Source organism: Salvelinus sp. IW2-2015, linkage group LG36, assembly GCF_002910315.2.
Source record: "Salvelinus sp. IW2-2015 linkage group LG36, ASM291031v2, whole genome shotgun sequence".
Lineage (NCBI taxonomy): Eukaryota > Metazoa > Chordata > Actinopteri > Salmoniformes > Salmonidae > Salvelinus > Salvelinus sp. IW2-2015.
In genome coordinates this window covers 15,046,911-15,073,225 of record NC_036875.1, presented here as the reverse complement: position 1 = coordinate 15,073,225, position 26,315 = coordinate 15,046,911, and the positions used below count along the sequence as shown (strand labels likewise).

Here is a 26,315-nt window from a genome sequence, read left to right as displayed (position 1 = left end):
ATTAATAAAATATTTCAGTTGTTGTATATGTTACATTTATTTTATTTGACGACTTCATTATTTAATTCCAAGTCATCTCTGTAACGTCATGGGGCTCCCGAGTGGCGCAGCGGTCTAAGGCACTGCATCTCAGTGTTAGAGGCGTCACTACAGACCCTGGTTTGATTCCAGGCAGTATCACAACCGGCTATGATTGGGAGTCCCGTAGGGGGGCGCACAATTGGCCCAGTGTCGTCCGGGTTATGGTTTGGCCGGGGTAGGCCGTCATTGTAAATAAGAAGTTGTTCTTAACTGACTTGCCTAGTTAACGTTCTCAAGGCGCCCTCTACCGGCGGCGTCATTGTGATGCCCTAAAGTGGTGATAGACTCCGTCCAGAATGACTAGGTTTAACTACTGTTTTGTCTAAATTACACTATAGTGCCTGGAAATACGATGACATTGCTAAAGTAGTCATATTTAGTATGAAACAACTTTTCCAGCATTATCATGTTGTCAAATTTACTTTAGACAGCAAAGTTTGTCAAAAATAGCTAGCAATGCTAATGTTAGCTAGCTAAAACCCTCCAGTTTAGCTAACAATCTAATGTTATACTGCATCTAAAGTCAATCTGGCATCATGAAAATAATGACAAAAGGTTTTCCTACTAGTTATTGGCCTCCTTTTGAATGCCATTGTATTTCAAAGCCACAGTTTTTTAAAATTCAGTTAAGAACAAATTCTTATGTACAATGATGGTCAACCCCGGCCAAAACCGGACGACGCTGGGCTAATTGTGTGCCGCCCTATGTGACTCCCAATCACGGCAGGATGTGATACACCCTGGATTCAAACCAGGGACTGTAGTGATGCCTCCTGTACCAGATGCAGTGCCGTAGACCGCTGCGCCACTCGGGAGGACTGTAATGCACTTTTGATGAAATCTTCATCAGCGCTCATTGACAATGCATTGAATAGAATACTCAACAATAACGTTCAAAACAATATTGTGAAAAAACATGCAACCCATGAATAGAGCTGCTGCCTATACTGTCTGACAAAATCACTATTTTAGTAGTTCATAGTATATAAGGCATACTTTTRTGACTGCTGAATACCAACTATTAATCACTTAATAGTTGGTAGAAATACCTTGTGAAGCAACTGCTTTCTGTCCCTCTCAATCACGTATTCTCTCTTCTCTCCATCTCTGTGTCTGCTCCACACAGAAGAGACAAGTAGGCGGGCTCAATGGATTATGGTCATTGTAGTTAAATACCATGTTTTCTGCGCTAAACTATATTGAATATTGGCCAGTTGGAAACTACAACTCCCTACTACATCGCACAGTCCTAGTTTAATCTGATTTATCTGTCGAGAAACTGTGCATCTAGCTCACAGATTATTATTTTTTAAGTAATGGAATTCAAATAATTGAACCGACATCAATAATTAGTAGTTTAAAAACCTACAAATAACAGAAATTTTGGTTAATCGCTCACTAATATCTAGCAGTTATGACAGATCAAGCTTGGTGTGTGAGAGGTTGTGACCGTTTTAGTATACATGGCCTCAGACAATCAGCTGGTGACCACAAGCAAAGACCATTAGAATGAAATATGGACAGAGTCCTTATAAAAACATTTATGTATTACGATATGAAAGCACAATTTACAGCAGTTTATTCATTGTTACATACACATATGATCTTAAGAACCGAGTAACCTTCAAGTGAAGACTTCTTGATTAATCTAATATTCATATTTTGATTTCACATAACTACAAGTTGCATATCTTAGTATATCTTATTTCTTTCTTGCAGTATTTCACTATCACTTAAAAATGAAAAAGCAACACAATTTTGTTTTTTGTAGACATGCCATATTCGCACATATAAAAATCTGATATTTAATGTGAAAATAATTGAATAAATGAAAAGTATTTGTGAACATTGAAATCCGCACTGTATATATGTGTCGGATCATTTATTTCTGGACATTACTCTTTGTCTTGGTGGCTCAAATTAACAGAAAAGTTCAAAAGCAGAGTCTCGTAAACGTGCAGAAATCCCTCCACATACCATTGCTCAAACTCTTATGCAACACTTTCCAATGTGGACGGCTGAACAATACTTGTTGCACATACAGTACAGCAAAAATACACCTTTAGTTTGGGATTAGGAAGATGTGTGCGTGTTCTCTGAAAAGAGCAGACTAAAGGTAGAGACTTCTGCTCTGCCTCTGAGCTGTGAGTTAAACACAGTGGACTGATTCTATGGTGTCACTGAGTTGAGCAGTTTAAAAGATGGCAGCGCCTTCCTCTTGACAGGCGCCTGAGGTCAGCACCACGTTGTCCAGCCCAATCTCTCCCATAACTCGATTCCCACGCTCAGCTTCAAAGATGATCTGCAGAATGAGAGCAAAGATGTTGATGAGATGTTTTGGAAATTGGGACTTGTGTAGTGTATCTTGTTTGCTTCGGCAGTGGTCATATTGGCAAGTGTGGTGATTAAATTAAAAACCTCTCTAAACCTTGTGCTAGTAAATACGGCAATCATAGAACATACAGTGTATTGGTAAAGTACTCAGACCCCTTGACTTTTCCACATTTTGTTACGTCACAGCCTTATTCTAAAATTGATTGAATTGTTTTTCCCTCATCAATCTCACACAATACCCCATAATGACAAAGCAGAAATATACAAACCAAAATATTAAATTTTCAGTTGAAGTCAGAAGTTTACATACACTTAGGATGGAGTCATTAAAACCTGTTTTTCAACCACTCCATAAATGTCTTGTTAACGAACTATAGTTTCGGCAAGTCGGTTAGGACATGTACTTTGTGCATGACACAAGTACATGTTTTCCAACAATTGTTTACAGACAGATTATTTCACTTATAACTCACTGTATCACAATTCCAGTGGGTCAGAAGTTTACATACACTAAGTTGACTGTGCCTTTWAACAGCTTGGAAAATTCCAGAAAATGATGTCATGACTTTAGAAGCTTCTGATAGGCTAATTGACATCATTTGAGTCAATTGGAGGTGTATCTGTGGATGTATTTCAAGGCCTACCTTCAAACTCAGTGCCTCTTTGCTTGACATCATGGGAAAATCAAAAGAAGTCAGCCAAGACCTCAGAAACAAAATTGTAGACCTCCACAAGTCTAGTTCATCCTTGGGAGCAATTTCCAAATGCCTGAAAGGTACCACGTTCATCTGTACAAACAATAGTACGCAAGCATAAACACCATGGGACCACACAGCCATCATACCGCTCAGGAAGGAGACGCGTTCTGTCTTCTAGAGATGAACGTACTTTGGTGCGAAAAGTGCAAATCAATCCCGGATTAACAGCAAAGGACCTTGTGAAGTTGCTGGAGGAAACGGGTACAAAAGTATCTATATCCACAGTAAAACGAGTCCTATATCGACATAACCTGAAAGGCAGCTCAGCAAGGAAGAAGCCACTGATCCAAAACCGCCATAAAAAGCCAGACTACGGTTTGCAACTGCACATGGGGACAAAGATCGTACTTTTTGGAGAAATGTCCTCTGGTCTGATGAAACAAAAATAGAACTGTTTGGCCATAATGACCATCGTTATGTTTGGAGGAAAAAGGGGGATGCTCTTAAGCCGAAGAACACCATCCCAACCGTGAAGCATGTTGTGGGGGGTGCTTTGCTGCAGGAGGGACTGGTGCACTTCACAAAATAGATGGCATCATGAGGGATGAAAATTGTGTGGATATATTGAAGCAACATATCAAGACATCAGTCAGGAAGTTAAAGCTTGGTCGCAAATGGGTCTTCCAAATGGACAATGACCTCAAGCATACTTCCAAATTTGTGGTATAATGGCTTAAGGACAACAAAGTCAAGGTATTGGAGTGGCCATCACAAAGCCCTGACCTCAATCCTCTAGAAAATCTGTGGGAAGAACTGAAAAAGCGTGTGCGAGCAAGGAGGCCTACAAACCTGACTCAGTTACACCAGCTCTGTCAGGAGGAATGGGCCAAAATTCACCCAACTTCTTGTGGAAGCTTGTGGAAGGCTACCCGAAATGATAGACCCAAATTAAATAATTAAAAGGCAGTGCTACCAAATACTAATTGAGTGTATGTAAACCTCTCACCCACTGGAAATGTGATGAAAGAAATAAAAGCTGAAATAAATAATTCTCTCTACTATTATTCTGACATTTCACATTCTTAAAATAAAGTGATGATCCTAACTGACCTAAGACAGGGAACCTTTTGACTAGGATTAAATGTCAGAAATTGTGAAAAACTGAGTTTAAATGTATTTGGATAAGTGTATGTAAACTTACGACTTCCACTGTACATAAGTATTCAGACCCTCTACTCAGTACTTTTTGTTAAGCACCTTTTGGCAGTGATTACAGCCTCAAATTTCTTGGGTATGAGGCTACAAGCTTGGCACACCTGTATTTAGGGAGTTTATCCCGTTCTTCTCTGCAGATCCGCTCAAGCTCTGTCAGGTGGATGGGGAGCGTCTCAGCACAGCTATTTTCAGTTCTCTCCAGAGATGTTCAATCGGGTTCAAGTTGTCTTGGCTGTGTACTAAGGGTCGTTGTCCTGTTGGAAGGTGAACCGTCACTCCAGTCGGAGGTCCTGAGCGCTCTGGAGCAGGTTTTCATCAAAGATCTCTCGGTACTTTGCTCCATTCATCTTTCCCTCGATACTGTCTAGTCTCCCAGTCCCTGCTGCTGAAAAACATCCCCACAGCATGATGCTGCACCCACCATTCTTCACTGTAGGGATGGTGCTAGGTTTCCTCCCGACGTGACGCTTGGCATTCAGGACAAAGAGTTCTTGGTTCATCAGACCAGAGAATCTTGTTTCTCATGTCTGAGAGTCTTTTAGGTGCCTTTTGGCAAACTCCAAGCTGGCTGTCATGTGTCTTTTACTGAGGAGTGGCTGCCGTCTGGCCACTTACCATAAAGGCCTGATTGGTGCAGAGATGGTTGTCCTTCTGGAAGGTTCTCCCATCTCCACAGAGAACTCTGGAGCTCTGTCAGAGTGACCATCGGGTTCTTGGTCGCCTCCCTGACCAAGGACCTTCTCCCCGATTGCTCAGTTTGGCTGGGGGGGGGGGGGGGGGGCAGCTTCAGGAAGAGTCTTGGTGGTTCCAAACTTCTTCCATTTAAGAATGATGGGGGCACTGTGTTCTTGGGGACCTTCAATGCTGCAGAAATGTTTTGTTACCCTTCCCCAGATCTGTGCCTTGACACAATCCTGTCTCGGAGCTCTACAGACAATTCCTGCGACCTCATGGCTGTTTTTTTGCTCTGACATGCACTGTCAACTGTGGGTTCTTTTATAGACAGGTGTGGGCAGAACTTTCCAAATCATGTCCAATCAATTGAATTTACCACAGGAGGTCTCCAATCAAGAAACATCTCAAGGTCAATGGAAACAAGCTTGATCAAGGGAAACAAGCTGAAACTGAGCTCAATTTCGAGTCTCATAGCAAAGGGTCTGAATCCTTACAGTACCAGTCAAAAGTTTGGACACACCTACTCATTCAAGGGTTTTTCTTTATTTTTACTATTTTCTACATTGTAGAATAATAGTGAAGACATCAAACCCATGAAATAACACATATGGAATCATGTATTAACCAAAAAAGTATATATATATATATTTGAGATTCTTCAAAGTAACCACCCTTTGCCTTGATGACAGCTTTGCATACTCTTGGCATTCTCTCAACCGACTTAATGAGGAATGCTTTTCCAACAGTCTTGAAGGAGTTCCCACATATTTCTTTGCAGCAATTCGACCATGAAGGCCTGATTCACGCAGTCTCCTCTGAACAGTTGATGTTGAGATGTGTCTGTTACTTGAACTCTGTGAAGCATTTATTTGGGCTGCAATCTGAGGTGCAGTTAACTCTAATGAACTTATCCTCTGCAGCAGAGGTAACTCTGAGTCTTCCTTTCCTGTGGCGGTCCTCATGAGAGCCAGTTTCATCATAGAGCTTGATGGTTTTTACGACTGCACTTGAAGAAAATTCTTGAAATTTTCCAGATTGACTGACCTTCATGTCTTAAAGTAACGATGGACTGTCGTTTCTCTTTGCTTATTTGAGCTGTTCTTGCCATAATATGGACTTGGTCTTTTACCAAATAGGGCTATCTTCTATATACCACCCTACCTTGTCATAACACAACTGATTGGCTCAAATGCATTAAGAAGGAAAGAAATTCCACAAATGAACTTAAGGCACACCTGTTAATTGAAATGCATTCCAGGTGACTACCTCATGAAGCAGTTTTTATTTATTTATTTTTATTTAACTAGGCAAGTCAGTTAAGAACAAATTCTTATTTACAAAGACGGCCTAGGAATTCTCTGGTTGAGAGAATGCCAAGAGTGTGCAAAGCTGTCATCAAGGCAAAGGGTGGCTACTTTGAAGAATCTCAAATATATATATATATACTTTTTTGGTTAGTACATGATTCCATGTGTTATTTCATAGTTTTGATGTCTTCCCTATTATTCTACAATCTTCAAAATAGTAAAAATAAAGGAAAAACATTGAATAAGTAGGTGTCCAAACTTTTGACTGGTACTGTATGTAAAAAAGGTATTGCTGTTAAAAAAAATATATAAATTAGCAAAAATCCTAAACACCTGTTTTCAATTTATCGTTTTGGGGTATTGGGTGTAGATGAGGAAAACAATTAATTCAAGAATAGCGCTGTAATGTAAGAAGGGGTCTGAATACTTTCTGAATGCACTGTACCATTATCTGCTGACATTGTCAGCATTCTATGTGTCCTTTATCATTCTAGGCGTTTGAATGGAATGGTAACTTACAGATTCTGGGGCCTGGTTCTTCCAGGCCACAGTGAGCAGTTCTGTCTGCCACTCCTGGTCTTGGCTGCGGCTCTGCTCCCACACCGGGTAGGCATTGTTGTTCAGCAGCACCCGCAGCGAGCCCACCTGGTTTCCAGTGACGCGGTAGTTGAAGGTGAGGCAGAAGCTTCCCTGTTTGGCCCGGTCACTGAGGAGCAGTTTTAGCCTAGCCTGGTCCTTCTTCTCCCCCAGAAGACCACTCATAGCCATGTAGTACTCCATACCTGGGGGTTAGGGATCAGGGAGTGGACACAGGCTGATCAGTGATAGTCGTTAACGTATTACTAACAGCTATTTGGGAATACATAGATTAAGCACAGCAAAGAGCAACTTCTGGAAGATAGATTCAGATGATCATGTGGATAATAAAATATTTACCTTATCGGTCATTGTATAAACATATATGCATCTACAAGGCAAATATAGGAGGTAGAAATACTATTAATGCCCCATTAGCATTATGCTATGTACCGTTTTCATGGTAGGACACGCTCCAGTCAACGTTATCGTCCTTGTCCTGCACCCACTCACAAGCACCCTGATCAAAGTTGCAGTCCATGAAGAACTCTGGAAGGCACAGTCAGATGTCAACGATTCACAGTAATTAGAAAGGTATTCTTTATTACCCACCTTATGTCAACAACTTAACCAAGGATTACCTTCCTGGGCTGAAGTTATTTCAATCTCTTTGACTTCTGTTGGAGGACCAAATACCGACTCAAAGTCCTCTGGAACTGCTTTGGGAGAGAGAGAACTCCGTTATGATATGGTCCATCAAATGTCAAGATAATGTAGTTCACTTCTGCTGAAAGCACAAAAAGACCAGACATAAGACAAGACATATTGAAACAGGATATTAACCACCTTGATTAGTGTGTATGTATAACCTTGTCTAAACAGTTATGAATGCTTAATATTGCTCTATCAAAACAAGGCATTTCAGATCCAAGCATTCTTCTGAAGATATGTGGTCCATGGAGATCATCCAGATGATTATGCAGTGGAAAGATTTCCCATCATAAAACAAAAGCCAGTCAGGGAAGTGGAAGCCTACAAGTGGAAGCCTGCCCTGTTGACATTTAGGATATTATAACTGAAGCATCTTAAAGCTCTCCCAAGAAACTTCCCCCTTCACTGAGTTGCTCTAGACAACCAGATGTACAGCGGCTTTGCTAATTGAACCTGCCCAGCCAGAGTGGGTTGGTGTTTGAGGGGATTTGAGGAGCTGATGACAGACTCTCTCTGTCAGGGAGTCAGGTCTGTTTGCTCAACAGCTGTTCTGGGGGATGATAATAAAAGGCTTGGAGTCTCTGCACCCCCCCCCCCCCCCTAGTGGATGGGGAGTAGAGGCGCAGGGAGAGCTGTGTGTATCCCAAGGCGCTCACATGGCGGCAGAGTGGAATTCCTCCATGGAGCTGATGAATGTCTCAGGGCCTGTCTCCTCTTGCTATTTGAGTCATCCTGACGAAGGCTCAGGCTGCTGTCTCACTTGTTTCCTTAAAGAGATCAACATTAGCGGCGAAAGGCAGCCTTGTTACTGTCTCACTGAGAGGCATACCATCACGTGTGATCCTTTGCCCACACTCATCTTAAGATGAAGAGCCAATAATAATAATCCTAGCTATCTAAACCAAATAGCTACAGAGGCAACTTAAAGGCATGTGTGTTTTATCCCAAGAGCTATGAACTCCACTGTCTGTTGTATCTATGTTGTATCTGCACAAAAGGATCGATTTGGCATGAAAGGCATATTTCATTGCTTTTATGCATCCTGGCCTCATTATACTCATCTCTATGCTACGGTATCTCCTCAGCAGTGGATGGCTCATAATAATGGCTGGAACAGAGCGAATAGAATGGCATCAATACCTGTGTTTGATGTATTTGAAACCATTCCACCCATTCCGCTCCAGCAATTACCACCAGCTCATCCTCCAATTAAGATGCCCCCAACGTCCTGTGTTCCTCATGATATGCCGGGGCGGCAGTGGTTAGAGCGTTGGACTAGAAACCAAAAGGTTGCAAGTTAGAATCCCCAAGCTGACAAGGTACAAATCTGTCATTCTGCCCCTGAACAATGTAACCCACTGTTCCTTGGCCGTCATTGAAAATAGCTTGTTCTGAACTGACTTGCCTAGTTAAAACTTCTTTGGGATAGGTGGGACGGCAGCGTCCCACCTCGACAACAGCCAGTGAAATTGCAGAGTGCCAAATTCAAAAACAGAAATACTCCTAATAAAAATTCCTAAAACATACAAGTGTCATACATCAGCTGAAAGATAAACGTCTTGTTAATCCAACCGCTGTGTCAGATTTCAAAAAGGCTTTACGGTGAAAGCAAACCATGCAATTATCTGAGAACAGCGCCCAGGAGACAAATCATTACAAACAGTAACCAGCCAAGCAGAGGAGTAACAAAAATCAGAAATAGCGATAGAATTTATCACCTACCTTTGATGATCTTCGTATGCTTGCACTCACAAGACTCCATGTTACACAATAAATGTTTGTTTTGTTCGATAAAGTCCCTGTTTATGTCCAAAAACCTCAGTTTTGTTCGAGCGTTTTGTTCAGTAGTCCATTGGCACAAAGCGCGGTCACAGCAGGCAGACGAAAAATCTAAAAAATACCATAAAAGTTTGTAGAAACATGTCAAACGATGTTTATAATCAATCCTCAGGTTGTTTGTCATAAATAATCGATCATATTTCAACCGGACAATAGCTTCGTCAATAGAAAAGGAAAAACAAGAAAGGCGCGCTCTCGGGATCGCGCAGGACACATCTCTGGAAATTTCCACTGGCCTCTCATTGAAAGTGGTGTTTCTCCCTCATTTTTCAGAGTAAAAGCCTGAAACAATGCCTAAAGACTGGCCACATATAGTGGAAGCCATAGGGATCRCGAACTGTGTCATAAGTCTTTGAATGGTGGATAGGCTTTCAATGGAAAAACAGGCATTTCAAAACAATAGCACTTCCTGGATGGATTTCTCAGGTTTTCACCTGTCATATCAGTTCTGTTATACTCACAGACATTATTTTAACGGTTTTGGAGACTTGAGTGTTTTCTATCCAAATCTAGCAATTATATGCATATCCTAGCTTCTAGGCCTGAGTAGCAGGCAGTTTACTTTGGGCACCTCAGTCATCCAAACCTCCGAATACTGCCCCCTATCCCCAAAAAGTTAAATAGAGAAAAAAATATATTTATTTCCCACAAGTCAAATGAAATGATCTTCTCTCAAGGGTTTCTACTTGCTTTTCAACTTTCAGTTTCAGCCCATGGCCAGAGAAGGTTAGAGAAGTTATTCTGTTTGACAGTTTGACTGATGGCCTCAGTGCGTCCACCTCTTTCCCAGGCTTGGCTGTGTGGGATTGTCACACTGCTATTCAGCACAGCTGTTTTTCTGGCCTTAGTCTCCTTTCAATGGCAAATGACAGGGGTGAAACAGAATACTCTTTCAAACACTAGGACCAGATCTAGTTTATTACATCAACCAACATGCGTAGAGCATGTACTGAACTATACACAGCATTTAACCAGTGGTGGAAAAAGTACCACGTTGTCATTCTTGAGTAAATGTATAGATACCTTTATAGAAAGTTACTCAAGTAAAAGTGAATGTCAGCCAGTAAAATACTACTTGAGTAAAAGTCTAAAAGTATTTGGTTTTAAATATACTTAAGTATCAAAAGTAAATGTAATTGCTAAAATATACTTAAGTATCAAAAGTAAAAATGTAAATCACTTACAATTCCTTATATTAAGCAAAGCAGATTGCTTAATACCATTTTCTTGTTTTTAGAATTTATGGATAGTCAGGGGAACTCAGAGATTATTTACAAAATATTAATTTGTGTTTAGTGAGTCCGCCAGGCCAGAGGCAGTAGGGATGACCATGTGTTCTCTTGATAAGTGCGTGAATTTGACCATTTGTCCTGCTAAGCATTCAAAATAGATATAAATACCACCCAAAAACGACTTAAGGAGTACTTTAAAGTATTTTTACTTAAGTACTTTACACTAATGCATTTAACAGTAACTTAGTTCAACTTCATGGTTGAATATATTCACTCTCTTGCTACATCTTATTTAGGGTTGGAGGTAACACATAACACTGGAAGATCTCTTCTAGCGTAAGCTAATGTGTTGTTGTCTTGTCCTCCAACCACATTAGCTATTTATACCTCACAGGATGTGTTGTATTTACAACATGTGAATCTAATATGTGAAAGAGGCCATTCTCTGCTTACCAGGGTTGGGCTCAATTAAACATTTTGGATTTGACTCCCATTCAACTCATGAGTTGAAATTCGAATTTAATTGGACATACCCCACAGGATGTAGAATTGGAGTTTGAGTGACAGGAAGTAGAATTTAATTCAGTGCATTTCAAAGAAATTCCACTCAGTCATAGAACATGACCGTTTAATTGAATCTGACTGGTCACACTGCCAGATACCAAAGAATATATCACATTTCTCTGAAAACAATGTTCATATACTCCTTCAACTTTAGTGCTTAGAATAGCCAATTTTATTTCCAGCAACCATTGCATTTATTTGGCTTCTTTTTAAAGGCATCTTGAGGGTTAAACTAATGCATTCTGGGAAATGTAGTATTTCCCTCATATTTAACAGAATTTAAGTGATTAATGAAATATAATTACTTAGAATATTTGCATACAGGTTTTGTTATGTTTTCCTTGAACATTCATTTCAACAGTTTCCCCAAAAATGATATGCACGTATATAACGACATGTTTGATGATTTACAGTATGTAGAATATTTATATTTGTATAGACTACACCTATATAATGAATAGAAAAGGGATTGGAATTTTATTGAATTTCACTGAATTAAATTAGATTTATTTTAATTCAAAATGTACTACTTCAAATCAAATTCAAGATTTGAACTAGAATTTGAGGCATTCTCAATTTAATTTGAGCCCAACCCTGCTGCTTACTGCAAATTAGCTTTCATTCTAAGCCATAGATCTACTCAGTGCCCAGAACATGAAGCAACAGGCTGAATCCTGACACACACTTAGGTCCAGGGCTTAGAACTGACCTTTTATTGTGGAATGGTAATCCTCAAGCTTACACTGCCTGACATCACATTGCAGCTTTGAGATGTCTTAAACAAGGTTAGAGTCAGAAGGGACTCAATCCATACGTTTAGTCCAGCTAACCGTGGATCTGTAAAGGAATCCAAAGCACTCCCCAGTCCTTGTGTCTCTGAATAAAACTGTCAAGTGACAGTGGATCATCTGACTCCTATAGATAAAAAATAAAAGCTCAGATGTTGTTTATACATAGTTTCCAAGACATGTGTGCATGCATATGTTTGTATATCAAGTAGAACTGTGTTTGATAAGCGATATAGGTTTTATTGTATACCTCAGGTTTATGTCAAAGACACCTAATAAATAGTACCCTTCATTTTAACAACGACGATGAGTTTAACTCCCTGGCAGTTGACAAGAGATACATAGGACAGATAGATAAGACTAGACTTCCTTCAAGCAAGGCCAAGAAACCTGAGGCCAGCCGGCCAGAGAAATGTGAAGTCAGGTTTGGAGGGGGGGGGGGGGCTGTAATTAGGCCAGACCTTAGACTCCATAAATTCCCCCTGTCTTGAGACATCTGTAAAATATGTCCAGAGAGGATATACTGTGGGTCTCTGAAGGCATGGGGGTAGCTAATAGAAAGAGTAGACAGATGTGCAGCAGGGTCATAGGGTCGTTGTAGGCTACACTAACCCTCACAGAACAGGGCATAGAGCAAAAACCCTGTGATCTAACCTAACTTTGACTGAGTGTTGAGTGTTTGAGAGCATCCTGTTTAGTGTTCTATGAGGCCATAGAACATGTGTAACCCTAAATATAACTGAGTGAAAAGAAGAGTATACATCACAAAGTTCTTGCCATTCCTATTTAGCTGATGCAAATGGGGGATAGTATTTCTGAATAACTATGAGTGCTACACACCACCACAGCAGTAATGGTGTGTGAAAATCCATATGATCAGTGTTGGTGTAATCAGATTTGGGACCACCCACGATGGAAATAAATAGGGGGATTAGTGGGGAGGAGTTAGGGAAAGGAGGCTTACTGAAAACATCTCCTCTTGGATTGAGTTGGTTGTCCACATCTGCCTCCTCCTCGTCCTCTTCTTCCTCCCCTACATTAGTGAAGTCCACCTGGCCCACCTTCTCTGAGCCACCGATGTAGGTCTCGCCATCGTAGTCGAAGGGCTGCATGCGTATCTGAGGGGGGACGGTCACCTGGGGCTCGGGGATGACGTTCTTGATCTGCTCGTTGTCCAGCTTTCCTGGCAGTCTTGGTCTCACTGGGGAGTCTGGGATAGCTGCAGGAAGAAGAACCAGCTCAGACCTCTGGAACTACAATCACAGGTGGAATCTGATGCAGTTATAGAGTTTTAAAGAGTTTAGGCATAAATCCTGTGTTTATACAGCCATTATAGTTTATAAAGCAATTATAGTTTTTTAAAGCCAAAACATGTCAGAGAGTATGTCATGGGAATTTTTCTAAATGACTTACCTTGTTTTTTTTATGTATTATTATWATTTATTTTTTATTGGCCCACCCACCAATGGATGGACAAAAATAATGTTGTTTTTACATCTTTTAATTAATAATTAATCTATTGATGCTAAATCTGCAGAGCTGAGATGGTTGTATTCCCCTTACACATAACATTCTGTTGGTTGCAATATGGAAACGGCACATCGAAATTCTCTTCCCCAACTTTTTTGCAACCTCTATGGCACTGATTTCAACATTTTGGTCCTTAAAAACTGGTTTATTTTTCTATTCATGACAATTTTTTTGTGTGCCAATTTTTGTCTTTAATAAAGGGCAGACAAACAAGTTCCCCCTCCACTAACCTTCTCCATTTTTTGCTGTAATCAGTTGGTTGTAAGTTTGGATAGAACATTTACATATATTTTTGTTAGCTGCACATGTGACATAACTCCACCTTTCCTATTCATAATATAATTAACAAAGATCATTTAAAAAAGGCGATATTTTGAAAAAGGTTCAATTTTCAGGCCATGTTTTAACAAGGGGTGAGCCATTCTTACTAATCTACTGGAGAACGAGTTCAGGTTTATGTATAACTTTTGTCTGACATGCTTTAAGTGAGGTTTAATGCTGTAATTTTGAATAATTTTTATCCCTCCAAACTCATATTCATTATATAAATAAGCATGTTTAAGTATTGTTTTTGATCGCATAATTTAAAAAAGAAATTGTTCGGCATAACCATAAGTAAATTGGTAAGCTGGGATATGACTAAAGACTTAATTAGACTTACCTTGTTCATTGAAATACATGTATTTCTTTTGTGTAAACATGTTGTCATAGACATGAAAGATGAGCACATAGAGTAGGACGACAGACAGGAATATCATACTCCATGCATGGGAAGCATGACAGCCAGCTTCAGCCATATATACTGTATGTGCTTGCAAAGTCTAAAATGGTTTCATGCTGACTTCTACATGGCAGATCAAGCTGTGTGTGGTGCGGATAGGACGTAGCCAGCCTTGAGCCATGAGAGGGAAGGAAGGGGGAGTTCACAAAGCAACAGTGGTAGGTAGGAGGGGGGTGGGGGACGCTGCAGGGCGAGGTGCGAACAGAGGAAGTGGAAAGCCTTGTTGCATTCCATACACATCTCACCATTGAGGAAATTATCATCTGCACTGCCTTTGTCTCCCTGGTCCCAGGAGCTTTGATAAAAGGGTTTGACTACAAAAACATAAAGGCATCTTTGTTTACACAAAGCCACGGCGCACCTATCATGTCACCTAGGCTACATCAGCTAGTGCCAACTGCCTGGTTCAGAGAGTGCACTGTGGCCCCTCTGCTACTCACAGACAGACAGACAGACAGACAGACAGACATGCCTCTCCTTTCCTCTGTCCTTCAGATGGCTGGGTTCGGTAGAACAGCAGATATTTACACAGGTGTAATTTGAATCAGGGGCTCTCCCTGAGTAACATCTGTAGAGTGCAGGGGTTGTCTGAAAACAGGAAACTGGCTTTGGCAGTGCTGATGTTTTAAGAGCACAGTTAAAATATGCTATAGTGAAATAACTGTCTGAGAGACTTTTCACTCTTGTATCGGATATAAAAGGTGAATATATAGTTGAAGTCGGAAGTTTACATACAGTTAGGTTGAAGTCATTAAAACACATTTTTMRACCACTCCACAAATTTCTTGTTAACAAACTATAGTTTTCGCAAGTCAGTTAGGACATCTACTTTGTGCATGACACAAGTAATTTTTCCAACAATTGTTTACAGACAGATTATTTCACTGTATCACAATTTCAGTGGGTCAGAAGTTTACATACACTAAGTTGACTGTGCATTTAAACAGCTTGGAAAATTCCAGAAAATTATGTCATGGCTTTAGAAGCTTCTGATAGGCTAATTGGCATCATTTGARTCAATTGGAGGTGTACCTGTGGATGTATTTCAAGGGCTACCTTCAAACTCAGTGCTCAACTGTATACCTCCACAAGTCTGGTTCATCCTTGGGAGTAATTTCAAATGCCTGAAAGGTACCACGTTCATCTGTACAAACAATAGTACGCAAGTATAAACACCATGGGACCACGCAGCCGTCATACGGCTCAGGAAGGAGACATGTTCTGTCTCCTAGAGATGAACGTACTTTGGTGCGAAAAGTGCAAATCAATCCCAGAACAACAGCAAAGGACCTTGTGAAGTTGCTGGAGGAAACAGGTACAAAAGTATCTATATCCACAGTAAAACGAGTCCTATATCGACATAACCTGGAAGGCCGCTCAGCAAGGGAGAAGCCACTGCTCCAAAACCGCCATAAAAAAAGGCAGACTACGGTTTGCAACTGCACACGGAGAAATGTCCTCTGGTCTGATGAAACAAAAATAGAACTGTTCGGCCCTAATGACCATAATTTTGTTTGAAGGAAAAAGGGGATGCTTGCAAGCCGAAGAACACCATCCCAACTGTGAAGCACGGGGGTGGCAGCATCTTGTTGTGGGGGTGCTTTGCTGCTGGAGGGACTGGTGCACTTCACAAAATAGATGGCATCATGAGGCAGGAAAATGATGTGGATACGTTGAAGCAACATCTCAAGACATCAGTCAGGAAGTTAAAGCTTGGTCGCAAATGGGTCTTCCAAATGGACAATGACCCCAATAATACTTCCAAAGTTGTGGCAAAATGGCTTAATGACAACAAAGTCAAGGTATTGGAGWGGCCATCAAAAAGCCCTGACCTCAATCCCATTGAAAATTTGTGGGCAGAACTGAAAAAGCGTGTGCAAGCAAGGAGGCCTACAAACCTGACTCAGTTACACCAGCTCTGTCAGGAGGAATGAGCCAAATTCACCCAACATATTGTGGGAAGCTTGTGGAAGGCTACCCGAAACGTTTGGCCCAAGTTAAACTATTTAAAGGCAATGCTACCAAATACTAATTGAGTGTATGTAAACTTCTGACCCACTGGGAATGTGATGAAAGAAATAAAAGCTGAAATAAATCATTCTCTGCTATTATTCTGACATTTCACATTCTTAAAATAAAGTGGGGATCCTAACTGACCTAAGACAGGGAATTTTTACACAGATTAAATGTCAGGAGTTTTGAAAAACTGWGTTTAAATGTATTTGGCTAAGGTGTATGTAAACTTCCGACGTCAACTGTAGTATATGCAATATGGGAAAAAACACTGTCCGATTGTGGCCCCCTTGCACATCAACAACTTTTCTATCAAATGGTTTTTACTCTAAGAATGTTTTGATGATTGATGAATAGTAAATCTGTTCAGATCTCACCAGAGCATTCGAAGCCACTGCCACGGAAGCCTTGCTTGCACTTGCACTTGTAGGATCCCTGAGTGTTCAGACAGACTGCATGGTGGCTGCACTTGTGTGTGTTGGCCGCACACTCGTCATTGTCTGAAAAATACATTTACTGATTTGATATCTCCTCACAGATTGTTTTAAAGTAAATTGTTGTGTATGTGAAATGATTGTATACCTTACCTACACAGTCATATTTCCCACTAACATACGTCAGATCGTAGCCATTCTGGCACTTGCAGTAGTAGCTACCAAATGTGTTGACACACTGTCTGTTGTATGGACACAGGTTCATCCCAGTTACACATTCATCAATATCTAAAGGCACAAGGAAGGAAGGGAGGAAGACGGACAGATTTGAATAAACATGGAATGACCGAGTTCTGTTTTCTACATTGAAGCATAGGGTTAAATATTTGGATCAATGTCAACCATCCCTGACTGACACTTTAGTTTAGCACCACAATGGGACAATGGCTCCCAATCCACTCAAGTAGTTWTGTGGGAAGAAACACTACCCCATTTTGTCCAACCGGCTGCTACAGATGATTAAGTTCTTATGTGAGAAGCCTTGAGATGGAGCAGGAATGTGAAACCACATAATGGAGGCTTCACAGAGCTTTACAAAGCTCCAACATGTTGACCCCTTCTGTTGTGTTCAGTAGCTGCTAATCCATGAGGTGGAGTGGTCCAGTGAGAACCAGCATAAACTCCTCATGAAGTGATATACTGCAGTGTCAGGGTTGGTGGTCCAAGGTGGTGGTACTCACCCACGCAGGACCTCTGGTCCGGCCCCAGCTGCAGACCTGCAGACGGGCAGAGACAACGGATCTCCCCCTGTACCTCCTCACAGCCATACTGACAGTGGGCCAGGGAGCACGTCCTGGAGTCTATACACACACTCACACAGGAAAGAGAACTTCTTAAACAGTACTGGTACAGTATAAAACTAACACCATTTCTTGAGTGAATAGCAGCAGGTAAAGTAGGGGTTACAGTGCCCACTCACTGGTACAGGAGCCATCAGGCATGAGGGTGTATCCGTTGAGGCAGTAGCACATGTAGCTGCCATGGGTGTTCATGCAGCGATGCTCACAGGGACGGGGCTTCAGGCCACACTCATTCAGATCTGGACAGAGAGACAGACAGTCGTCCTCAGTTATGTACTTCAGGGATATTTATGGCTATACTATATTAGTTTGTAATCAGAAATAATGCACCTGTGGCTTCTATAAGTCTGTTGGCTTCACCAGAGACATCAAACTTGAAAATTGTCCCATGGACATCATATCTTACATGGTCCCAGGGGTAACATATTGAATACATTTTAGGTTTCTCCAGATTAAGTATTCTATATAGCAGAAAATGTATAGTTTGGTATTGAAATATTGAGGTATCTGTAAAGGTGTCAACATGATGATCAAGTGATTTACAGTGCGTTGCGAAAGTATTCACCCCCTTGGCATTTTCCTATTTTGTTGCCTTACAACCTGGAATTCAAATAGTTTTTTKGGGGGGTTTGTATCATTTTATTTACACAACATTCCTACCACTTTGAAGACGCAAAATATTTTTCTTGTGGAACAAACAAGAAATAAGACAAAAAAACTGAAAACTTGAGCGTGCATAACTATTCACCCCCCCCAAAGTCAATACTTTGTAGAGCCACCTTTTGCAGCAATTACAGATGCAAGTCTCTTGGGATATGTCTCTATAAGCTTGGCACATCTAGCCACTGGGATTTTTGCCCATTCTTCAAGGCAAAACTACTCCAGCTCCTTCAAGTTGGATGGGTTCCGCTGGTGTACAGCAATCTTTATTCATACCACATATTCTCAAATGGATTGAGGTCTGGGCTTTGACTAGGCCATTCCAAGACATTTAAATGTTTCCCCTTAAACCACTCAAGTGTTGCTTTAACAGTATGCTTAGGGTCATTGTCCTGCTGGAAGGTGAACCTCCGTCCCAGTCTCAAATCTCTGGAAGACTGAAACAGGTTTCCCTCAATAATTTCCCTGTATTTAGCGCCATCCATCATTCCTTCAATTCGGACCAGTTTCCCAGTCCATGCTCCGTGGGATGTTCAAAGTTTCTGATATTTTTTTATAACCCAACCCTGATCTGTATTTTTCCACAACTTCTTGCTCGTTTGTGCTGTTTGCTTAGTGGTGTTGCAGACTCTGGGGCCTTTCAGAACAGGTTGTATATATACTGAGATCACGTGACAGATCATGTGACACTTAGATTGCACACAGGTGGACTTTATTTAATTAATCATGTGACTTCAAGGTAATTGGTTGCACCAGATCTTATTTAGGGGCTTCATAGCAAAGGGGGTGAATACATATGCACGCACCACTTTTCCGTATTTATTATTATTWTTWWTWTTTTTTAACAAGTTGTATTTTTCATTTCACTTCCCCAATTTGGACTAGTTTGTCTATGTCCATTACGTTACATAAAAAATAAAAATTACAGGTTGTAATCCAACAAAATAGGAAAAATGCCAAGGGGGTGAATACTTTTGCAAGGCACTGCATCAGGGGCTTGTGAAGTAGAGAGGGATAACTACAGAGACAGGCTACAAATCTGAGCTGCAAGTTGATCTCCATAAAGAGACCACTTTGGCTCACATTTCTCTGACCTTTGACCCTCATTCCATTGACTCTAGTTACCCCACTGACCTTGATTGCACGTCTTTCCGGTGTATCCTTGGTAACACTTGCATTTGTTGGGGCCAACACACTCTCCGTGCTTGCAGCCATGTTCACACTGAGCTGGTAAAGCATTCAAGGAGAGAAATACCACCAGCGGCAATAAGAGGGGTTATGCAGGTTCACTGAGGTTCAAACATGCCAGGTTTACTATCCCAGAGGTAATTTAGTCCACATTTCTTCTGGTGCAGGAAAATACCCAGCCACAAAGAATAACAAATGTGAAAACCCATTATTGTGGAGAACAATTTGAGTTCTTAAACTTGAGGTTTTCATTCATTGAATATCCATTTACAGTATACAATATTTTCATTCAACGAAASAAAGAAAAAGTTAAATTGATGAGCAGAGCTATACAAATAGATTTCTATTCACCATTCAAACAAGTAACATGACAAGGTCAAATACAGTACATTTTGACTAAACGTAACCACAGTTTGTTTTGTTGAGATGCTTACCTTCACATTGTCCTTTGCTGTTCTTTTTCCAGCCATAGCAACACTCTAACCTCCTGCCAAAGCGACATACACCTGGTTGGCCACCGGCAGGGACTTGTCTGCGGACCCTGTGCACATAAAGGGCAGGGGAAATAGGTGATACACAGCTCTACCCTGTTAGATCTTTGGTTCCATTCCTTGAGGGGCAGTTGAATCATGATCATAACTTGATAATGGATTGCAGAATAAAAACAAATACCCAAATAAGCACAACTTGCAGTAAATATGCATCAAATAGAGAAGATAATTGGATCACTAAATTAGTGTACCCCTCCCCCAAAGACAAACAACCCTAAACAGGTACTCCAAAGCACCCCAAACAACCCCAGGTGCCCCAAAATATACCAAGCAACCTCAAACAACCCCAAACAGGTACCCAAGAGTACCTGAAAGTACCTCCAACTTTTATAGATCTGACCCAGGAGAATGCAGCCAAGTAGTGAAAATATAGGTGGGAATCAGATAGTTGCGAGAATTTAAGCGTAAATGCATATTTTTATATTATTTACAGTATACATATTATCTTTGACAGATTCCCTGAGGCTCAAATGTTGATCAATAAGGCTTTTTTTCATTTCAAGTGCATTGTCCAATAAAATATAATGCACAGGCTTCATCCAGACAATGCATGCCTTGTTTATTTTTAAAAGCTTAGATATGGTGCCACACGGGGCCCCCCCAGGGGTGTGTGCTTAGTCCCCTTCTGTACTCCCTGTTCACACACGACTGTGTGACCACGTATGTATAGGGTACTTTGGGTTACATGTTACATGTTTGGGCTTGTTTGGCATACTTTGGGGTACCTGTTTGGAGTTTTTGGGTTACTTTGGGCAGTGTTTTAGTCACTTAACCTCGAATCCGAGTTGAGTCCCAAGTCCATTGTGCTCGAGTCCGAATCGAGTCACGAGTCACTATGGCTAAGTCCGAGTCGAGTCCAAGTCAGAGTCACCAATGGTCGAGTCACGAGTTGGGGTACTTTGGGGTACCTGTTTGAGGTTGTTTGGGGTGATTAGTACAGTGCCTTGTAAAAGTAGTCATCCCCCTTCGCGTTTTTCCAATTTTGTTGCATTACAACCTGTAATTTTAATGGATTTCTATTTGGATTTCATGTACTGGACATACACAAAATAGTCCAAATTGGTGAAGTGAAATGAAAAAAATAACTTGTTTCAAAAAATTCAAAACTATAAAAACGGAAAAGTGGTGCGTGATTATGTATTCACCCCCTTTGCTATGAAGCCCCTAAATAAGATCTGGTGCAACCAATTACCTTCAGAAGTCACATAATTAATTAAATAAATATAAAGTCAACCTGTGTGCAATCTAAGTGTCACATGATCTCAGTATATATACACCTGTTCTGAAAGGCCCCAGAGTCTGCAACACCACTAAGCAAGGGGCGGCACCACCAAGCAAGCGGCACCATGAATACCAAGGAGCTCTCCAAACAGGTCAGGGACAAAGTTGTGGAGAAGTACAGATCAGGGTTGGGTTATAAAAAAATATCAGAAACTTTCAACATCCCACGAAGCATCATTAAATCTGTTATTAAAAAATTGAAATAATATGGCATCATAACAAACCTGCCAAGAGAGGGGCGCCCACCAAACTCACGGACCAGGCAAGGAGGGCATTAATCAGAGGCAACAAAGAGACCAAAGGTAACCCTGAAAGAGCTGCAAAGCTCCACAGCGGAGTATCTGTCCGTAGGACCAATTTAAGCCGTACACTCCACAGAGCTGGGCTTTATGGAAGTGGCCAGAAAAAAGCCATTGCTTAAAGAAAGAAATAAGCAAACACATTTGGTGTTTGCCAAAAGGCATATGGGAGACTCCCCAAACATATGGAAGAAGGTAATCTGGTCAGATGAGACTAAAATTGAGCTTTTTTGCTAAAAAAATCAATAAAAAAAAAAAGCTATGTTTGGTGCAAACCCAACACCTCTCATCACCTCGAGAACACCATGGTGGCAGTATCATGCTGTGGGGATGTTTTTTCATCGGCAGGGACTAGGAACCTGGTCAGAATTGAAGGAATGATGGATGGCACTAAATACAGGAAATTCTTGAGGGAAACCAGAGATTTGAGACTGGGACGGAGGTTCACCTTCCAGCAGGACAATGAAGCTAAGAATACTGCTAAAGCAACACTTGAGTGGTTTAAGGGGAAACATTTAGATGTCTTGGAATGGCCTAGTCAAAGCCCAGACCTCAATCYAATTGAGAATCTGTGGTATGACTTAAGTATTGCTGTACGCCAGCGGAACCCATCCAACTTGTAGGAGCTGGAGCAGTTTTGCCTTGAAGAATGGGCAAAAATCCCAGTGGCTAGATGTGCCAAGCTTATAGAGACATATAGAGACTTGCATCTGTAATTGCTGCAAAAGGTGTCTCTACAAAGTATTGACTTTGGGGGGGATGAATAGTTTTGCACGCTCAAGTTTTCATTTTTTTTGTCTTATTTCTTTCACAAGAAAAAATATTTGCATCTTCAAAGTGGTAGGATTGTTGTGTAAATAAAATGATACAAACCCCTCAAAAAATCTATTTTAATTCCAGGTTGTAAGGCAACAAAATAGGGAAATGCCAAGGGGGGTGAATACTTTCGCTAGACACTGTAGGACTCATCCCCGGCTACTTTTTGGTGACATTTGACTTCAACACGTAGTCTAATATAGGCATCTCAAATGCATCCTTGCAGACACCCCAGCTAATTGTCACCCTAATAGCACTGTGGCAGTGGTTTGGAAAACTAACAGGCCAAATAAAATTCCCCCGACTCCCTCCGATAGGAAGAAAAAGTGGKCTCTCTATGGAAAGCAGACATCCTGACAGGATGTAGGTTACAGATTGGGAAAAGAGCATGTTATACTCTCTACTTACACTTAATCAGTCACTCCTTAAAGTCCTTACAGAGTTACATGAATAACTCAAGCAGGAACCTATTCCCTCCATTTTCATGACCCTCATCCGATTACACTTAAAGTGACCGTCATCAAGTCAGCACTTTGGAAATTATATGCATAGTGATTGAATTGCACGTATATTTTTACTGTAAATTAAATTGGGATGGGATGTCAATCTGCTGCTTCCCCTTTCATTGCTTGAAGTGTACCCTCAAGGATCATAAAATAACTTTAGCTTTTGAAGCACACATCTGGATGGGGAAACCTTCTGATCTGAGGAGCCCTCTAACCTCTAGCCCAGTGCCAAACTCAAATGGCCCAGATATTTGGCATTCTGGCGTTCCCCTCATGGCTTCCTAAAAGCAGCCCTGGCTCAAGGGGACGGGAAGAATCTGAGACCTGGTAGAAATCAACCAGAATAGCCTACAGGAGGAAAGGGCTAGGGGCCCCTATGTGTGACAGGTGTCCTTCGGTGATTAACAGTGCCATGAGCAACATTTAGCTGACACAGCCCCCATACCTCACATAGTCCCTGGCCAAGGCGCAGACAGCCTGAGAGTGAGGACATGCATTGCACCAAAACACCACTTTTCCCATTATTACATATTGAAACCAACTGACATGCCTGTGATTGTCATTAGCTAAACTGAGTCACCCTGGATAAAAGTGTCTGCTAAATTACTAAAATGAGCTTGTCACATGTCTCATTAGTTAAAGTTAGGATCAGGCTACTGGTAATGGCAGTTCAATAAGAGGAGACTTCTACTTGAGCAATAAGGCACGAGGGGGTGTGGTATATGGCCAATATACCATGGCTAAGGGCTGTTCTTATGCACGACACAACGCGAAGTGCCTGGATACCTCCCTCAGCCCAGGTATATTGGCCATATACCACAAACCCCAGAGGTACCTTTTGGCTATTATTAACTGGTTACCAATGTAATTAGAGCAGTAAAAATACATGTTTTGTCATACCCGTAGTGTACGGTCTGATATACCACAGCTGTCAACCAATCAGCATTCAGGGCTCGAACCACCCAGTTTATAATACTGTATAAGTAATGGAATATAATGCATTTACAACACTTACAACACACAGCTGTGTCTGCTAGTAGCTGCTAGGAGTGTTAGCTAGGGATGTGACAATTGCTTTTGCAGTGCTGTTCCCTTGACCCTGCAATGGAATGTCCATACTGAATGCTCTACTATCCAGATGAATCATACCAATAAACACTGAGCTTTACACCTGCTGCAGGCATCAGAGTGAACAGATACAATGACAGCAGCATGAACTACATTATACTGTATGAACATGTATATCTMTCTGACAATCGTTTCCTACAGCAGTACATAGGATTGATTGATTGATTGCTTACTTACCTGTTGGCGTCTGCACTTCCAGAGGAAACATAGAACAGGAAGAAGAGTGCACCGATCCAGCTGAGGGGCTGCATGTTTTTCACTGGGTACAGCTCACGTTCTCTCACTATCTCTCTCTGTGTTTCTCACAGAAGCTCTCACTCACTCTGTTTCTTGCTCGGTTGTGCTCTGCTCCTCCCAGGGGCTTGCTATTGCTCCATGCACTAACACAGGGGTCCCAGCCCAGGAACAAGTCCCAATTGAGTCTGGTGTTTCCCCACCACACACACTCCCCTCTAGTAAGTAGACTTTTCTCTCTCTCTTTTTCTCTCACTCTTTTTCACTCTCCTGATAGAAGCCTCTGTGATCTGTATCCTCCTCTTCCTTCTCTCTTCTCACTCTCTCTCTCTCTCTCTGATTCCCCTTCTGCCACTCTCTCTCTCCTACTCTTTCTTTCTCTCTTTCTTTCTCTCTCTCTGCTGAAATTCCAGAGGTAGGTTTTCATTACAATGAGTGACAGTGGGGTGTGAGCATGGTAAGGAGTCTGGAGTGGTAGAGGGGATGGGAAAAGGAGTGGAAGGGGGTCAGCCTGTATGTTGGAGAGTGCACCAGACATCTATACTGGTAAACCCAATCCAGAGACATATGATTGATTATAGTTTTCCTGCAATATTTCACCAGCAGGGACAGATATGTGATCACCTTTGCGACTATACTTGTACATAAGGAAGTGTAGTATTAAATACCAGATACAGGTACAGGAGGTCTGTGAACTTCACCTATATGCCCTGACCTGGTGTTAAAAACAGTGTTTATCTTTTGCTTCATGATGATAAAATTCCTATCTTGCATGTTCCATCGATCTTGGCTCTTGATGCCATGCCTTGCTCTGACATTGTCCTGGTTGGTAATTAGCTGGATCTCCTGTGTTAATTGTAGGGCCCAATCGTGACCAGGCCTGTTATTAGGAGCTGCACGGTCCTTTGATGTCCTGCTCATGACCAGCACCCATAAAGCCCTACTCTCACACATGCTAATACCAAGTTCAAGCGAAGCTAATCTCAAGTCATGAAAGCCCTTAATGAGTTAGCATACTTTCAAAGTGAACTCTAACATCTGGTCTAGATCTGGCTATGCCCCCAGTATACACAACAGACAATAGTGTTGTGGGAATGTTTGGGTGTCAGGTTTTGCTTTAAATTCAGTGAAACATGGCAATGTGCTATTACCCTTTCCTATTGGATGTCTATGATCCAATTGCTTAAGTTTACAATGACTTTTGCAACATATTTGGGGTTTAGATTAAATAATGTATGTCTGAACTTGTTAATAAGTTGCCTTTGATACTTCTCAGTGCTCTTTCAATAATTCAATAAAAACTACACACTCTTAGAAAAAAAGGTGTTTTCTAGAACCTAAAAGGTTTATTCAGTTGTCCCTCTAGGAGAACCCTTTTGGGTTCCAGGTAGCACCCTTTTCACAGAGGGTTCTACATGGAACCCAAAAGGGTTCTACCTGGGGAACCCTTTTTTCTTAAAGTGCATTATCACTATTACATCTGCATCCCCCTCCTGTTCTTTCCCCCTCAACTTATGATTTATGGAGAGTGACATTTTATGTTTGAAAGCTTTGTGCGGTATTGCCCATATTACGGAACCACACCTTCAAAAGAGTCAGTCTACCTCCAAGCTTTCAAACAATGATTTTGGAGGCACAACAGAAATTGCTTTCACATGAGGAGAAGAAAGCCTTTTCACAGTCAGGTAGTGTAGTTAAACTGTAAAATACGACCCTGTGATTTATCTGCCATGGCAGGATATATTGTACTGTACCTAACCACAACCAAAGCTGAGGGGGGGAGGTCCTTTTAACTGCGGAAATCTGAGAAAGTGAAGGCTGGAAAAGTGGTTAATGTTTCCCGACTCATTCAGGAGAAAGGGGTAACAGTAATAACATAGAATCAGATTCTATGTTAAATTGACCTGATCATAACTGGGTCATTCCACCATTTGGGTGCCTTTAGAGCAGTGTAAATTGGTAAAAATAAAAAAAAACATTCTGTCATAAAGAGCACCTGTTCAACTTCATAAAA

The 26,315-nt window shown here is 41.2% G+C and overlaps 1 protein-coding gene across 3 annotated transcripts; it reads right to left on the bottom strand.

The window, feature by feature from the left end:
* Window positions 1–1,607: 1,607 nt before the first annotated feature.
* On the bottom strand, window positions 1,608–24,701 carry LOC111959606 (EGF-like-domain, multiple 6). Of its 3 annotated transcripts, none has more exons than XM_023981294.3 (13): window positions 24,245–24,701; window positions 19,921–20,027; window positions 19,433–19,525; window positions 17,758–17,877; window positions 17,519–17,638; window positions 16,932–17,066; window positions 16,722–16,844; window positions 14,577–14,645; window positions 12,985–13,239; window positions 7,528–7,605; window positions 7,340–7,435; window positions 6,830–7,092; window positions 1,608–2,383 (listed from the first exon to the last, which is right to left on the bottom strand). In XM_023981294.3, the coding sequence occupies exons 1-13, from the start codon at window positions 24,316–24,318 to the stop codon at window positions 2,276–2,278; spliced, it is 1,641 nt and encodes a 546-aa protein (XP_023837062.1). In that variant the 5' UTR covers window positions 24,319–24,701; the 3' UTR covers window positions 1,608–2,275. The 3 variants fall into 3 exon arrangements, with proteins under 3 accessions (XP_023837062.1, XP_023837063.1, XP_023837064.1); XM_023981295.3 differs by having other exon boundaries at window positions 7,528–7,602; XM_023981296.3 differs by lacking the exon at window positions 14,577–14,645.
* Window positions 24,702–26,315: the final 1,614 nt, after the last annotated feature.

Coding starts and splice junctions, on each gene's coding strand:
- LOC111959606 (XM_023981294.3), bottom strand. CDS start 24,318: ATGCAGCCCCTCAGCTGGATCGGTGCACTCTTCTTCCTGTTCTATGTT. Junction 17,878..19,432: donor CGGAAAGACGTGCAATCAAG/GTCAGTGGGGTA, acceptor CTCTCTGTCCAG/ATCTGAATGAGTGTGGCCTG. Junction 7,093..7,339: donor CGTGTCCTACCATGAAAACG/GTACATAGCATA, acceptor CCTAACCCCCAG/GTATGGAGTACTACATGGCT.